The sequence below is a fragment of the Equus quagga genome, chromosome 1 (assembly GCF_021613505.1).
Source record: "Equus quagga isolate Etosha38 chromosome 1, UCLA_HA_Equagga_1.0, whole genome shotgun sequence".
Classification (NCBI taxonomy): Eukaryota; Metazoa; Chordata; class Mammalia; order Perissodactyla; family Equidae; genus Equus; species Equus quagga.
Window position 1 is genome coordinate 94,095,878 of NC_060267.1, and position 14,175 is coordinate 94,110,052.

The window sequence follows — 14,175 nt, forward strand, 5'->3', positions numbered from 1 at the left end:
TTCCCCCTGTGCTTTCTTTCCTCAGGGACCTGGCCCCCCTTCCTGGCACGGGCCCTGGCTCCCACTCAGAGGGGCAGGAGGGCGTTTACGCCTGCTTGGTTCTGGGGCTTTGGCTGTCGAGCGCAGTGGTTCCAGCCGTGCCATCCGGGTGGGGCTCCTGGGCGCATGGCCTGGGAGGGGGAGCAGCCCAGGACCCTGGCACTGTCTGCTGAGTTGGGGTGCACAGTCCCCTCTGGCACTGGAAGGAGGGGGCTGGGGCTGCCAGGGTGGCTCGGAGGGCCAGGCCCTGAGCTGGGGGTTCTGGGGCCTGAAGAAACGAGAGCAGACACTGGACTGGGCTGGCTCAGCTGCGAGGAGCTGTGTTTATTTTCTTAAATGGATTTAAAAGGCTGCTGGAGTTGTGCTTATAAATATCCCTAGAAGGTGGAATTTCTGACGGCCCGTGGGGATGGGAGGCCTGGGGCCGGTGTGGAGAGACGGGATCCCAGGTGGCCTGGGCTGCCTATGTGCGCGTGTGCCTGCATGTGTGCACACACACACACGCATGCATGCCACATGCCTGTGCACGTTAGGCCGGTCTCCCTTCACGTGGTCTAGCCAGAGGCATTACTGCTTTAAGCAAACCTTCACTTGCTTTCAAAAGAGGACTGATGTTACAGGGTGACTCACTGTCAGCTTCTTGGAATCTGTGTGTCCCTCATGTGTCCAGCTGGACCTGCCTGTCCTCCTGCAGGTGGTGGCCTGGACACACCCCTCCTTCTTCGGGGCAGCGGGTTGTCTGCCTCTCCCTGCCCTCCCTGGAGCAGGAGGGCTGTGGGGCCCTCTGCCTCTGATGCCAGGCCTCGGGCAAGGAGGGTCCTCCTCTCTGGAGCCCCCTGCTGCCCTTGGAATGGGCTTCATTTACAGGGCTGGGTGCTCCCGTTTGGTAAGCCAAGCCACCTGTGACCTGAGGTTCCTGCTCTCTTGCTGGTGATATTGGCGGGAATCAGGGACAGCTCCAGGCACATCCACAAGCCACACTGAGAGTGTGCAGAGGGCTCCGTCCGCAGGTGGGGGAAGTGTCCCAAAGGTGCTGGCGGGGTGGGTTTGGGGCGCGAGTGAGAGAGCAGAGGCCGCCAGGCCCCTGGAGAAAGGGACAGGACTCAGGCCATAACCACTCTTGCCTCCATTAAATACCCATTTGGTCCGTGGCTGGGAAGGGAGTGGCCTGCTCCAGCCAGCGCTCCTGTCCTGATGGACCTGTTGTGGCTGCGTGGGGCTGGGCTCTGAGAAGTTCTGGGGTCTCAGTGGGGAAGGGTGCTGTGATGAATTGGTGATGTCTGCCAGGGAAGACCACGGGGTGGGGGAGGGGGAGGTGGAGGCACGTGCTGTGCTGTGCTGTTGCTGTCCTGGGTCTGCAGTTGCCAGGACTAATCGGATCGAGCTCCTGCTGGCTGATGAGGCTGTGTCCGTTTCCATCATACCTTGTGCAGGGTTTCCGGCTGAATGCCACTGTTATCCTGCGTCCTTCCTCCTTGAGTGATCTGGCGTGAGAAGGCCTGCAGGATCTGTTCGGTGCTGGGGTGAACGAACCCAGCGCAGTGAGCTGGAGCCTGGCTGTGGCCCGGCCAGCGGTTCTCAGCCTGGCTGCCCATGCAGTCATCATGGGAACTTTCAAAACATCGGGTGCCAAGGACACACCCCAAACCAATTTGATCTGTAACCTGGGAGCACTGCCTGGGCCCCCTGGGTGGTTCTAACATGCAGGCAGGTTGAGACCCACTGGCTCTGATCATCTGGGCCAGGTGTTCCCAGGGGTCCTTCCCATAGCTCCTTGTGTGTGTGTGTGTGTGTGTGTGTGTGTGAGTCAAGCTTCCCAGGAGGTTGAAATCTTCAGGAGATGTGAATCTGTGGTTGCTGAAAGTCTGCGATCTGGGTCAGGCCTCTCTGCTGCATCCCAGCTTCTGCACGCTCCTCGGGTGATGATATCTGAGTCCCCGTCTGTGCCTTCTGTCCCACGCACCTCTGCACTCTGGTCTCCTCTGCAGGGCCCACGGGCCTTCCGGGGCTGAGGAAGGGGCCCAGAGGCCACTGGGAAGTCTCTGTTGGGAGTTGGGGAGTGTGCGCTGGAGTTCTGGGATGTCGGGGCCAGAGGGACCCCCTAAGACTGGCTCCTCTGCTCTCAGAGGCTGTGAGCGGGGTCTCTGTGGCAGAAGTGCCTGGGCCCGCGATTCCAGGAAGGTGTGTGTCCCTCTCTCATCTGCCCAGGTCGACCTTTGGGCTCAGGAGCCAGGTGTCCCCAAGCCCTCCTCTGTGCCCAGCCCCGCTCTCCCTGCCTGGTGCTTGGGCACCACCCCAGGGCTTGAGGGGCAGGGGTCCTGCTGGGGGTGGACCTCCGCTGTTGGGCTTGTGTCTCTGCTTCTTTCTCCTCTGGGGTCTGTCCTCACCTGTGGAACATGCAGGCCCAGGTCTCAGGGTCTGTGCTGTGGGTTCCCAGGGTAAGTGTGAGCAGCGCCCGGAGGGCTGGGACGTCCGAGCTCCCAGCTGGGCCAGGCAGGTAGTCCGACTTGGAGGGGGCAGAGAATCCTATTCAACTGGATGGCAGACAGTGAAACCAGCCTGACCCAGGGAGGTGTCAGGCAACACCCCCTCCCCCCCAGCCTCAGTTTCCTGATCTGCTCTCGGGAAGAGCCGGGAGGGCGAACAGCCCTGGGAATTGCCGCCTGTCGGTTTTGGTTAATGTCATGCTTGTGCTTCGCCTCTTAAGTGGGGTGGGGAGAGAGAGGCACAGGCCCGGAACTGGGCGGGCAGCAGACCGAGGAGGAAGAGAGGACAGCGGTTGCCTGCAGAGGTTTTTAAAGCACCCTCTGTGGCCAGGGCCAAGTGCCCAGCGGCTGGGGATCCCTGGACCCCCACCCCCTACTCAGGGTTGGGGAGGTGCCTGGCCTCCGCCCTCACAGTGTTCTCCAGCCTGGGAGGATGGTGGGTCCTTGCGACACTGTGGAGGCAGGTAGGGACCCAGCCTGTTGTGCAACCTGTAGCTGTGCAGGGGAGTTCCTCCCCCAGCCCTGGGCTCTGCCCTGCCCTGGGGTCTGCATTTTTTGGAAAGCTTCGTAGCACCCTGGTCCCAGGGGAGCAGAGGCTTTGAGGAGGCTGGCCTGCTGCCAGGTATCAGACAAACCCTGGGCAGGGCGGGTTTGGGGGACAGCCACCTGCCCTCTGGGATGGCCTCGATACCCTCTGTGGGGGGCAGGGCCATGCCCCCATGGGGAACCAGAGCTAGGCCCACCTAGAGCCGCCACTGTGGGACCTGGCTCAGGCCTGTCCGAGGCCAGGCCTCCTTCCCCTGGTGACTGGTGACTGGGAAAGTGTGAACCCTGCTGGCCTTTGTTCCCTCCCCTGCTGCCCCGGCGGGCTGTGATGGGGCCAGGGGCCTTCTCTGGAAGCTGCCTACCTTTGCCCGACTTCCTAGCCCCCGACCCTGTGGGGCTGGGCAGGCCAGTCCCAAGGAGGTGGGGGAACGGTGTCAGGATTTTGGGGGTGACCCCCAGTGGGGGAGCCGGGGGCCCTGGGCAAGTTACTTAACCATTCTGAGCCTCAGTTTCCTTCTCAGTGGAATGAGGAGAATAAAGTCCTGCCCTGTCAGGCTTTTATAAGGTGGAGAATTGTGCCACTCACACCTGGATCACACCCAGGATGTGCCAGTGGGGGCAGGGGTTAAGGTGTTGGGCATAAGAAAACATCCCTGACTGACGGCCAGGCCGAGGGAGGTACAGGACCCCCACTGTGTGCTCCTACTGTGTGCCTGCCGCACAGTCTCACAGAGGAGGGCAGCCCGGCTGCCCCTCACACGGAGGCCTGGGGAGTGTTAGGGCCTTGTCCAAGGCGTCTCCCTCCCCCAAGGGCTGGCTCTGTTTTCCAAGCATGCTGTGTGCTGGGCACAGTAGTGCTGCTGCTGGGTAGCTCTCGGGCCAGATGCCCGTGCGCCTCGATGGGGAGGTGGACCTACTTTCTCATCATGGTCCAGCTGGAAGGGAACGTGACAGCTTGGCTGATGGCACATGTGCCCCCGCAGTTGGGAAAGGGCAGCTTTCTCAGAGGGCTGCTGCCCGCCCCAGCCTCACCCTGCCCGGGGGCCTGCTCAGCCCCCACCCCGGGACAGAGGGTATCTCCCCTGGGTGCCCTCACCTGCCTCCCTCCCAAGCCAGCCGCCCCGCTGGTGGCCCAGAGCTCCCAAGCCCCAGCCTTGTGCAGGGCCCCCCCCAGGAAGCCTCGGGCCCCTCAAAAGGCTGGAGAGCAGTGAAGGCGGGGGGGGGGGGGCGCGGAAACAAAACAAAACAAACAAAACTCCCCCCCATCCCAGTGCCCCCCCGTCCCCCGCCCCGTCTCCTTATCTTTGTCTCCGCAGCCTGTTGCAATCGCTTGCTCAGTGCTGGGTTGAGAAATGCGATGGAGCAGATAGTCGCCCAGGTGCTGAGCAGTCCCGGGCAGTTGGACAGGTTTGGTTCCTGCCCCAGGTGGAGGGCTCTCTCCCCGTAGGAGAATCCTGGCCGGAGTTCACTGCCGTGGGGGCGGGGGCTGCCGCCTCCCGTCTGCTCACCTTGCTCCTCGCGGTTCCTGGCAAACAGGGGCCTTGCACAGAGCTGGGGCCCACCTCGGCCCCGCTCACGTAGCTGGACTATCAGGCACTTCCGGGGCCTCAGTTTCCTCCTCTGCCCTGGGGGATTGGGGGCTGTGAGAGGCCCTCCTGTCCATGAGGGTTGTTTGTGGTGAGCACAGAGGGTGGATCGCAGGCCAGGGTCGGCTGTGTCGACGGGGTGGTGAGAGCTCCCAGCTGTGGCTCCGGGCGCGGGGCCTGCGAGGCCCGGGGGTTGCTGTAGGGGACAAAGTCCTGAGCAGATTTTAGGTAGGGAAGGCCCTACCCAACCAGAAGTCTGATTTCTGTTAGCTGGGACCTTGAAGGACACAAACATGTGCCAGAAGTCAGCAGACAGGGGCCCCCTCAGGTCAGAGCCTATGTTTTTAGACAATTGTGTGAAGATCACAGTTTCTTCATAAGTTTGTGTATTGGGTTTGCCCTGGCAACCTTTGACCTATCTTGTTGCAGGACGAGAGCACGGGGGCAGCTTGTAGGAGACCCAAGGTCAGCAGGGACAAGGGACAGCGGAGGAGTAGGTGGGAGGTACCAGCTGGCCTGGGCCGCTCAGCGAAGGCGGGGGCGCTGTGTGGTCCGCCCGCGGCACCCTGGGGATGAGGGACGGGATCACGGGGGGCCTGGGGAGCCTGGGGATGCTCTGGGCACAGCTGGATGAGGCGTGGTGCCTCCGGGGGTTTTCACGGCCAAACCCTGGCCGCCTGCCCGCCTGAGGGCCATCTGCTTCAGAGCTCTCCCGCGGGGGGCCGTGTGCCGCTGCTGGCCCAGGACAGAGACAAGTGTGGGATCCTCTCCCAGGTCAGAGCTGAAACAGCTGAGTTCTGCCCCGTCCTGTGGGGGTGTCCTCACCGTGGGCTGGGCTGGAGCTGGTTAGGCAGGAGGTACATGAGGGCCCGGGGTGTGGTTGTGGTGGGGGGGTGGGACATGGGCAGCCGCAGTCCAGAGTGAAAGGGTTTCCATCAGCCCCTGGCCTGGAGTGGAGCTTGAGGTAAGGCTTCCTGGAGGAGGTGAACCTCTAGTCCAGACCAGAGAACAGGTGGGGGCGCAGTGTATATGCAGAGGCTCAGAGATGAGAGAGGAGTTCTGCGTTTCTGTGAGGAGCTCAAGAGCTGAGGCTGAGCAGGTCTCAGAGTCTGGGCGTGACCCTGTGGGAGCCATGGCAGCGTCGTGTGCCAGAACCCAGGTTCCGTTCCAGAGACTTCTCCAGGAATCCGTCTTTCCACGCTTCTGCTTGGGTGCCGTCCAGCAGAGCAGCGCTGCCCCCAGGCCCCCTCCCCTCCCCTGGCCCCTGCTGCTGAGCGGCCCGGCCAGAGACAAACCATTCCTGGGGCAGGCCCGGGCAGGGCTGGGGTCTCCATGCAGCGGTGGTGGCCGTGGCGGCCTTGGGAACGTTGGCGGCTCCAAGCCCAGCCCGTGTGTGAAAACGTGCTGTGTGAACGGGCAGAGGGCAGGGGCCCCACGATTTGCTGCTGTGGGCTCAGGGCGGATGGGGTCCCCGTGTTCCCTGGAGCCCAGGAAATGACGGGGAAGAGGTGCAGGGGGAGCCCTGTGGGTCAGGCTGGGTCGGCCCAGGGGCTCACAGGCACACGTGAGGGCGTTTCCACTGAGCTCCGTGCCCCGCTCCTTGCTGTGGCAGAGGGGCCCGTTCAGTTCAGGGAGCGTCTGTGGAGCCCTTCCTGGGGACGGGGGAAGCTAGGGGTGACGCCCAGGAGGAAGCGCAGGCCTGTGGCAGAGAGCGGGGTGGGTGCAGGCCCTTAGAGTGCTGGGCGCAGCTGTGGCTTTGGGGCCTCTCCCGGGCCATCAGCAGGTCAGAACTGGGAAGGCGAGGCGTTCTCTGGTCTGGGGGCTGGGGGTCCCCTGCTCCACCGGAGGGCGCCTTAGAGCTGGATTTGAAAGCCACTGACCTCACCGTACAACTGGGGAAACCGAGGCCTACCAGTGGGCGCAGAGCCTGACACAAGAGTGCAGGACTCCGGCGGCCATGGCGGGGCTGCCCATGGGCTCTGATGGTTTGGAGCGGCCTTGTGCTAATTCCCTGGCAATCACAAGCTAATTAATCACTATGGGTGTGCCCGGCCCAGCCCCCTTCCCCGTGCGCTTCTCCGTCTGTCTGCACTTCCCCTCATCCCTCTTGCTGCTCCACGCTGCTGCTCCTGCCCCCGGCACCTGCCCACCTGGCCCGCCCTGCCCCACCTGGGCACTCCTCAATGGACTCCCAGGGTCCCCAGGCCCCAGCGCCCACGGAAAATGGATTCCACAGGTCTTCCTCCTCATTCTCCTCTGGGCTCGGAGCCTTCTCGCGATGCCAAAGGCAGCTTTGTCTAGGAGGGCGGGGCCCGGGGATGTGGCTAACCCCTCCCCTTAGGAGGCCTGGATTGATTTTTCCTGAAGAATGGTAAAGACAGACCCCTCCCTTACTCAGCTGGATACGTAATAAAACCTGGAAATCACTTGTGGCCCATATCCTGGGACACGGCAGGGTACGTGTGGCCCTTGGGTCTGGAACAAGCCACTGTCGGGCCCTGGCCTGGTGGGGTGGGTGGCGGGCTGGGGTTGTAAGGTCCTGTGACAGCCCTTGTGCCCTGGTGCCGGCCCCAGGCTGCCTCCTGTCTGTTTCCTCTGTGGGCTGGCTCAGGCCGTGTGTCTAGCTGGGCAGGGCAGCCTAGGGGGAGCTCTGGGTGGGGCTGGCCTGTGAAGGGGGGGGGGGGCTCAGGCAGCAGAGGCTCCTCGTTGCCCCAAGGTGCAGGTCGAAGGTTCTGGAGCTGCCCAGGCTCCCATGCCTGGAGCCCAGAACCAGGCCACGCGTGAGCTGTGCTGAGTCGGATGGTCGGGGCTGGCTTTCTTATGGCCTCTACCCCTGGGGAGGGAGCCCAGGCCCATCCCCAAAGCCCTTGCTCTACTCTGTGCTGCCTGGGGTGGTCAGGGTCCCTGGGCTGTGCTCAGAGCTGCCAGTGGCCTGCAGCCTCAACTGGGCCTTGGGGGGACAGGCTGCAGGCTCGCTTGTCGTCAGGGGTGGGGCAGAGCGGGCAGGAAGCAGCACGGAGTTCCTTCCCCACTCCCACCCCTGCTGGTCACGGGATCACGCGGTGACAAGGAGGCCTGGCTTTGCCTGGTGGCTTTGCAGACCGCAGGTGGCCGAAGTCCTGGGTTCGAATCCGGCCTCCGCTGTGCCTGGCTGTGTGGCTCCCCGTCTGTTTCCTTTCCCAAAGGCCAGGTGGTGGAGGCAGTGTGGGTGCCGGGCGCCTCGTGGCTCGCTGCCCTCAGGTCTGTTGAAAGTTCTTGAGAGACGGACAGGAGACGCTCTGCCTTCATGGGGCCTGAGCCTGGGATCTGGGGCTGCTGAGGGAGGAGTTCTGGCCCGAATCTCCTGGAGGGAATAGCCCCCTCCAAGTCCTGGGGTCCCCGTGAGTGGGGGCTGGCCCGGGCAGGGCCCAGGCCTGAGGCCTCCGCCTGGGCTGGAGGGTGGATGCGTGGGGCTGAGGCGGGACAGGTTCCCAAGGGTGGCCTGTCTGTGGCAGGGAGGCTGTGGGGAGGGGGTCCTGGGCTCATACCAGATCCTAATCCTGGCGGCTTTCAGAGCCCCCGGGGTGGTGCCAGCCCCAGGAGGCCTGGCAGTGTCTCCAAGGTGCCTGGCTTGGGTCCTGCTGAGCCCAATGAGGCGAGTGCGCGTGTGCCTGCCCTACTTCCGTTTTGTCTGATGGGAAGAGCTGGCTTTTTGCTGTCAGACTTGACTTTCCCACCTGCCCTGCCATCTGACTTATCACATTCACGCAGTGATCATTCTCCTAATTCGTTCATCAGCTAATTGATTCTGGAACTTTCTCTGGGTCAGGCACCTGGTCTTGGAGCCAGAAGGGAACTGAGAGATCTTGTTGACTGTTCTCATTTCAAACTGAGACCTCCCTCAGGGCAGGGTGGCTGCCCCTACCTCCTCCGGACACTGCCTGGTCCTGTAGCCCAGCGTGGGCTGCGGGCCTACTGCGTGCACAGGCCAGGTGGAGGACTGCCGGGCTGTCACCTGTGTCCGACCCAGTCCACTGCTTTCCTCATCTCCCGTGTCACCGCCCTGCCCTCCCTGGCCGAGTCCGTCCCTGCGTGGGGGGCTCCCTGGGGCTGGGATGCTGTGGTGGGAAGGTGCAGGTGACATGTGAGGTTGCGGATGCTGAAGTGTTGTAGCTCCCAAGCTGGAAGGCCCCGAACGCTCGAGTGTCAGGGCCTGAGCACCGTTGGGGGCTGCACCTGGCGTTTGCTGGGCGTGAGCTTGTTCATGCTGTGATCTGTGTCTCCTAATGGCTGAGCAAGCGCCTCATGGCTCTGATTAAAATCAGAGGGTCTTCGAGCTGTCCTTGTCTGGGAGCAGGCCTGTGGCTCTCAGGGCCGCCCACCGCCTGCCCAAGTGACCAAGCGGAGGCGGAATGTTCCGGAACAAGCGCTCAGAGCCAGAGTCCCTTGGGCCTTCTCCTGGGCTGACCTGGGTAGGGGTTTCCCCTGCCAGTCTGTGGACTGGGGACAGCAGTCCGTCCGTCCCCTGGAGCAAGTGCCCTGGGGAGCCAGGGTGTTCCCACAGCCTTGCCGGGCTGGAGCCTCAGCTCCTGTGAGGATGGCCCCAAAGCATGGCTGTCGAGCTTGGCAGGGCTGCGGCTGGCCTGAGGAGCCCCAGCTTGGCCGCACCGCCTCTCCTGGCCCCTGTCCCACTGCCCGTGTGGGTTGGGAGGGAGCGTGGCTCTGGAACGCACGCTGTGCTTGTCCATGCTGCTCATGGAGCTCCCTGTTCGTGCCTTCAGTGGGTCCCTGTTGCCCCTGGTCACCTGCCCCCACTCGCCAGGGTGGACCCACACTGCGTGTCTTAGCCCACCTACTTGAGCGTCAGCACCGGCCGTCCTCTCTGCCTGGTGCCCTCTTGCTCATCTCAGTGTCTCCAGCCAGAGGTCTCTCCCACTGTGTGCCCAGCACCCAGCGCCATGCTGGCTGGCCTCCGCGGGGTGCACTGAGTGAATAAACGACGGTGTTCCTCAGTGGCAGAGCCGCCTCCAGGAGCTGGGCCGCTTCTCTCCCCTGGTGGCTTCCCAAGCTTTTACCCGAGCTGGGCGCTGGGTGGGCGTGGAGGCGCACGCCATCATTTCCTTTGAGCAGGAGAGAGAGGAGGCTGAGCAGGAGTGAGACTCAGCATCTGTGTTGGAGCCGAGCCCCACCGCTGTGCCTCCGTCCCCGCACGGCCGAGCCTGGCTCCTGGCGGGGTAAATGCCCGTGTTGGTGGCTGAACCACGTTGGCGGGGCTCGGGGCGAGGAGGGGGCTTTCCCCACGCCTGAGCCTGCATCCAGCCTCACTCCCACGCCACTTTCATTCCAGTCTGGAGCGTCCACTGTCGTGGCCATTGTGCCCCTCCCCCGCTGTGAGCCCCTGTCTGGGCAAATCCTTGCTGTCCTTGGTGAGAGGAGGATGCGGATGGCTGAGAAGCTGGCGCCCCTGCCTCCCACCCCCTTACCCCTGACCCAAGCCCAGGAGCTTCGGCGGTGGTCCCCTCACCCTCCTGGGGGTGCTGGGCGCTCAGTTCCTGCAGTGCTCTCTGCCTGTGGATGGCGACCCTCCTGGGGGTCCTGTCTGGTGGTGGTTATAACCAAAGTGATGGCTGCAGGGAGGGGCAGCGGGGCCTCATTGCCCTCTGTCTCCGCACAGCTTGCGGGGTGGTGCAGGGCTGCTCGGAGGCACCCCACCATCCCCCACTGGGGAGCGGAGGCCGGGCCCCCTGTGCCCAGCCCTTCCGTGCAGAAGGGGAGACGTGGCAGGCGTCCATTGCGAGGACCAACTAATTTCACACCTCGCTGGTTTCCCATCTAAGCGCCAGCCCTAATGGGCCCGGGGCGGACTCCGCAGGCCGCTCTGCTGGCACCCCTCGCCCCTGCCGGGGCCTTGTCTCCGTGGGGCTGGCTGCCGCTGTTGGTTTCTGCGACTTGCTGGCACCGTTTCCAAAGGCCTGGATGGTGGGCGTGGGCAGAGGGTCGTCGGCAGAGGGTCGTGTGCAGTGGCCGTGGCGAGGACATCTTCGGGGCAGTGCCTGCTTTCCTGCTGGTCGTTGGGCGCTGGGAGGCTCAGCAGCGGGCACAGGGTGAGTTTGGGGTAGGCGCGTTCATGGTGCCTTTTGCGGAAAGCTCTGCTCCCGACGTTTTTTCACTTCCACTTGTTTCAGTGGTTCCAGGGGAAAGCTTGGCCGGAGAAGTTTGCAGCTGGAAGAAAGGACAAGTTAAGAGAGAGGGCAGTTTGCGCTGCCAGTGTGGTTACGGGAACACAGGCCTCGCCCGCACCTCCCCCTGCCCCTCCTCCTGCCCGATTTTCTAGACTCTTCTACTGCGGTGGTGGGCTGCTGTGACTGATCTTTTTTCCCTAAATCTCACACTGAGTGAAGACGTTTTCCCACTGGGCTGAGGTCCACAGCATCCTGCTTGAAGTCCAGGCATTCAGAAGCTGTGAGGCGGGAACCTGTGCATCCGGGCGGGCCGAAAGGTCGGGTGAGTGTCCCCTGTGTGGGCGCTGGGGGTCCCTGCGTATTATGCGACCCCTGCCCCGGGGAGCACGGGCCAGCTGACCTGCCGAGAGGCTCTGGGAAGGGCCTGGGGTTGATGTCTTTGGCGACAGTAATGACAGCAGCTCCTCTGGGTGCCCACCTGTCACGAGCACGGTCCCTTCACATGTCCCAGCAGCCCGAGGGGCAGTTTACAGTTTGGAAACGGAGGCTCAGACAAGTCAGGTCAAGATTCCGACTGGGGCACTGCCCTGCCCTCCTGGCCATGGAGGCCGTCTGGGCAGCTTCTTGCTGGAGGTGTGGCTAGAGGGGGAGCAGCCTCTGAGCCTGGTCCCCGCCCCCCGCCCAGGCTGGGCTCTGCTGGGCAGGGGAGAGAGGTGGCAGCGTGGGGTGCACTGGGAGTTCGAGACCATCTGTAGGGCCGTGCTCTGCCCAACCCTGCCTTTGCTGGTGCTTGGACTGTCTGGGACTCAGCTGGGCCCCTGCTTTGGTGACTTGGCGGGGAGGAGCCGGGAGTATGGGCTCCAAGTGTCCAAGGCTGGGCCTGGCCTTGTGGCCCTGGCTTGTCATTCCTGCTTTTTGAAGATTATAGATGAGGATGTCTGATCCCTCCCCCCTCCCACCCACCCTCCCTCTTACAGATGAGGAAACTGAGGCTGGAGAGGGCTGTTCCCTGTCCAAGGTCACTCTGCATGCGGGGGCCGCCCCCCAGCATCTGCTAAAGGCTGGGAAGTTTTGGGTGGGGACTGTAGCCGTGGTCCTGATGTGGGGAGGGAGGAGGCGGGGCCCGCTCAGCTCTTGGGGCAGAGGCAGCGCTGATCAGGATGACCGTGCACCAGGCCTCGGAGAGCACCCGACGTGCGCCCTCTCTCAGGGTCCTCCCGAGAACCGTTTTAAAGATGGAGAGATGGAGACTCAGGATCACACCCTAATAGCCTGCCAGTGTCTGGCTGAAACCCCTCTGCCCCGTCTGCTGTTTCCCCTGGCGGGCAGTGGTGCCCAAGTGGCTGAGCCAAGGAGGCATTTGGGTCCAGGGGCCCCCATGTGCTTGGAGCACGGGCCGACCCTGCCACCGTGGACGAATTGGGCTGGTACATCTGCTCCCAAGAGAATCAGCTGCACCCCACGTTTCATCGTGAGCCCCAAGTGTTCCTGGCTCATCTCTGGGTTTGCCCGTGTAGCTTCAGTGTGGACGGTGTGCCCTGGTGCTTTGTGTGGCCAGGCCCAGCTCTCTTTCCTCCAGCCTTAGCTGTGCTGGCTGGATGAGGTGGAATGCCGGGCCCAGGGGCTTGTGCTGGGGGTGTGTGTGTGTGTTTGTGTGGACTGAGGCCCTGGCTGTCCCTCAGTGGGCCTGGGAAGGGACAGCTGGACCGGTTTCATGTGTGTCCTTGGTGGCTGTAAACTGTGGCCAGGGGTAGCTCCGAGGGGCCCGGTGGACTCATGGAGGCACACTTGGAATGTTCCACTGATGGAAGGGAAGACACGTTGGGCAGAAAGAACCCCCCCAAATACCCCCTCCATTCACCAGAGCCCCCACCCTATCATCCGTCCCTCCCGGGAGAGGTCCCACGGTGGGGGGCTTGGCTGGGGGGGGAGGCGCACACAAACACCCGGCAGTGATGAAGCTGGCCCCTTGGCATGAGCTTGTCGGTTGGGGGTCGGGCGTCCGGCGAGCGGCCTCTGGGAGAGTCACTCTGACTTGGTGGGAGCCTTATGACTGGGATCTTGTTTGGCGCCTGCTCGCACCTCTTCCTTTCTGCAGGGTGCCGTAGCCACTGGTCAGCGTCTCTCAGACCAGGCCCTGCGTGCAGCAGCAGCAGCCTTGGAGGAGCTGCTGTGCCCGGTCACAGGTGGGAGACTGAGGCTCCGAGATGCCGGGGCCCCGGCGGGGAGGCGGCCAGGGCAGGGACTGTGGTCCTCGGGGTGTCCCCAGCATCGTTGCTGCCTGGGTGGTCTCCGGCACACGCATGGGCATGGGCAGTGGCCCCTCCTCTCTGAGCACTGCTCGCCGCCCCCGCGCGGGTCCCCGGGCCTTGGCACGGGCTCAGGAATTCCACATTATCAGGCCGTCTCCGGCTTCCTCAGCAGGGTGCGGGCTGCTCCTGTCTTCCCCTGGCCACACATCTGGAACCTGTTACCTCGGTGTCAGGGCAGGGCCGCCCGGCCGTGGCGGGCTCCCAGAGGAAGTGGAAGCAGCCCCCTCCCCAGCACCAGCCGCAGCTGCCCCCGGCCCTGAGCCCCCATGGGCTGCATGAGGCCGGCCTGGGGCCATTGTGGCAGGGCCCAGCAGTGGGAGGGTGGGGAGAAGCCTCCTCCCACCAATGGGCTTGGGCCTCCTCAGGAGGAGCCGGGTGGGGCTGGGGAATCTGTCTCCAGCTGCCTGGTTTTCCTGCTTCCAGAAGGTGCACCTGGAAATACGGTGTCAGGCTCTGAAGGGCCCAGAGGGACTGTCCACATGCTGTGGGGACCTGAGGCCCAGAGAGGTGGATCCCTCGCCCAAGGCCATGCAGCAGCCTGGGACCAGGGACTGCCCCCTGCCCCCTAAATGCCAGCTCCTGTGTGGCTTTGGATGCTGTGCTCCTTGGAGGGGGCAGCTGGGCAGTGGTCTCGGGCCTTGGTGGGCGCATGGCGTAGAGCAGTCAAGGAACCAGCCGCCTGGAGACGGGACGTGAACCCAGGCGGCTGTTAGCCCCTTTGCCAAGCTGTTAGGGCCGCGCCGGGGAGGGGAGGGTGCGGTGGGCCTCTGAGGTGTGCCCTGGGTATTCAGTTGGCCTTGAGGGCCGCCTCCCAGACCTCAACTTGCCCACCTGTGCAGTGGGCACGTGGGGGCCCAGAGACGTGCCCGCAGGTGGAGAGCTGCGAGGGGTGAAGCCTGTGCTGTCCTGTGGCGACACCTTGGCACCTCCGGGTTCCTCTCCCTCAATGGGCCTCGTCCGAGGACCCGCCCAGCCTGGCTCCGGCTGCCAGCCTAGTTCCCGGGCTCCGGCTCAGCCAGCCGTTTTGCTGACCCCACAGGAACTG

At 63.8% G+C, this 14,175-nt stretch overlaps 1 protein-coding gene across 6 annotated transcripts in view; it reads left to right on the forward strand.

Moving 5' to 3' along the window:
* RXRA (retinoid X receptor alpha) overlaps positions 1-14,175 on the forward strand; it is a 101,296-nt gene that overhangs the window by 25,730 nt on the left and 61,391 nt on the right. The window contains exon 1 of one of the 6 annotated variants that reach the window (XM_046663194.1): positions 4,718-4,748. The exons of 3 other annotated variants lie outside the window; for them this stretch is intronic. In XM_046663194.1, coding sequence (XP_046519150.1) covers positions 4,733-4,748 — 16 coding nt within the window. In that variant the 5' untranslated portion in view covers positions 4,718-4,732. Of the gene's footprint in view, positions 1-4,717; positions 4,749-6,865; positions 6,894-11,116; positions 11,141-14,175 lie in introns of those variants that run through there. 2 more of the 6 variants (XM_046663203.1, XM_046663221.1) reach the window with 2 other exon arrangements.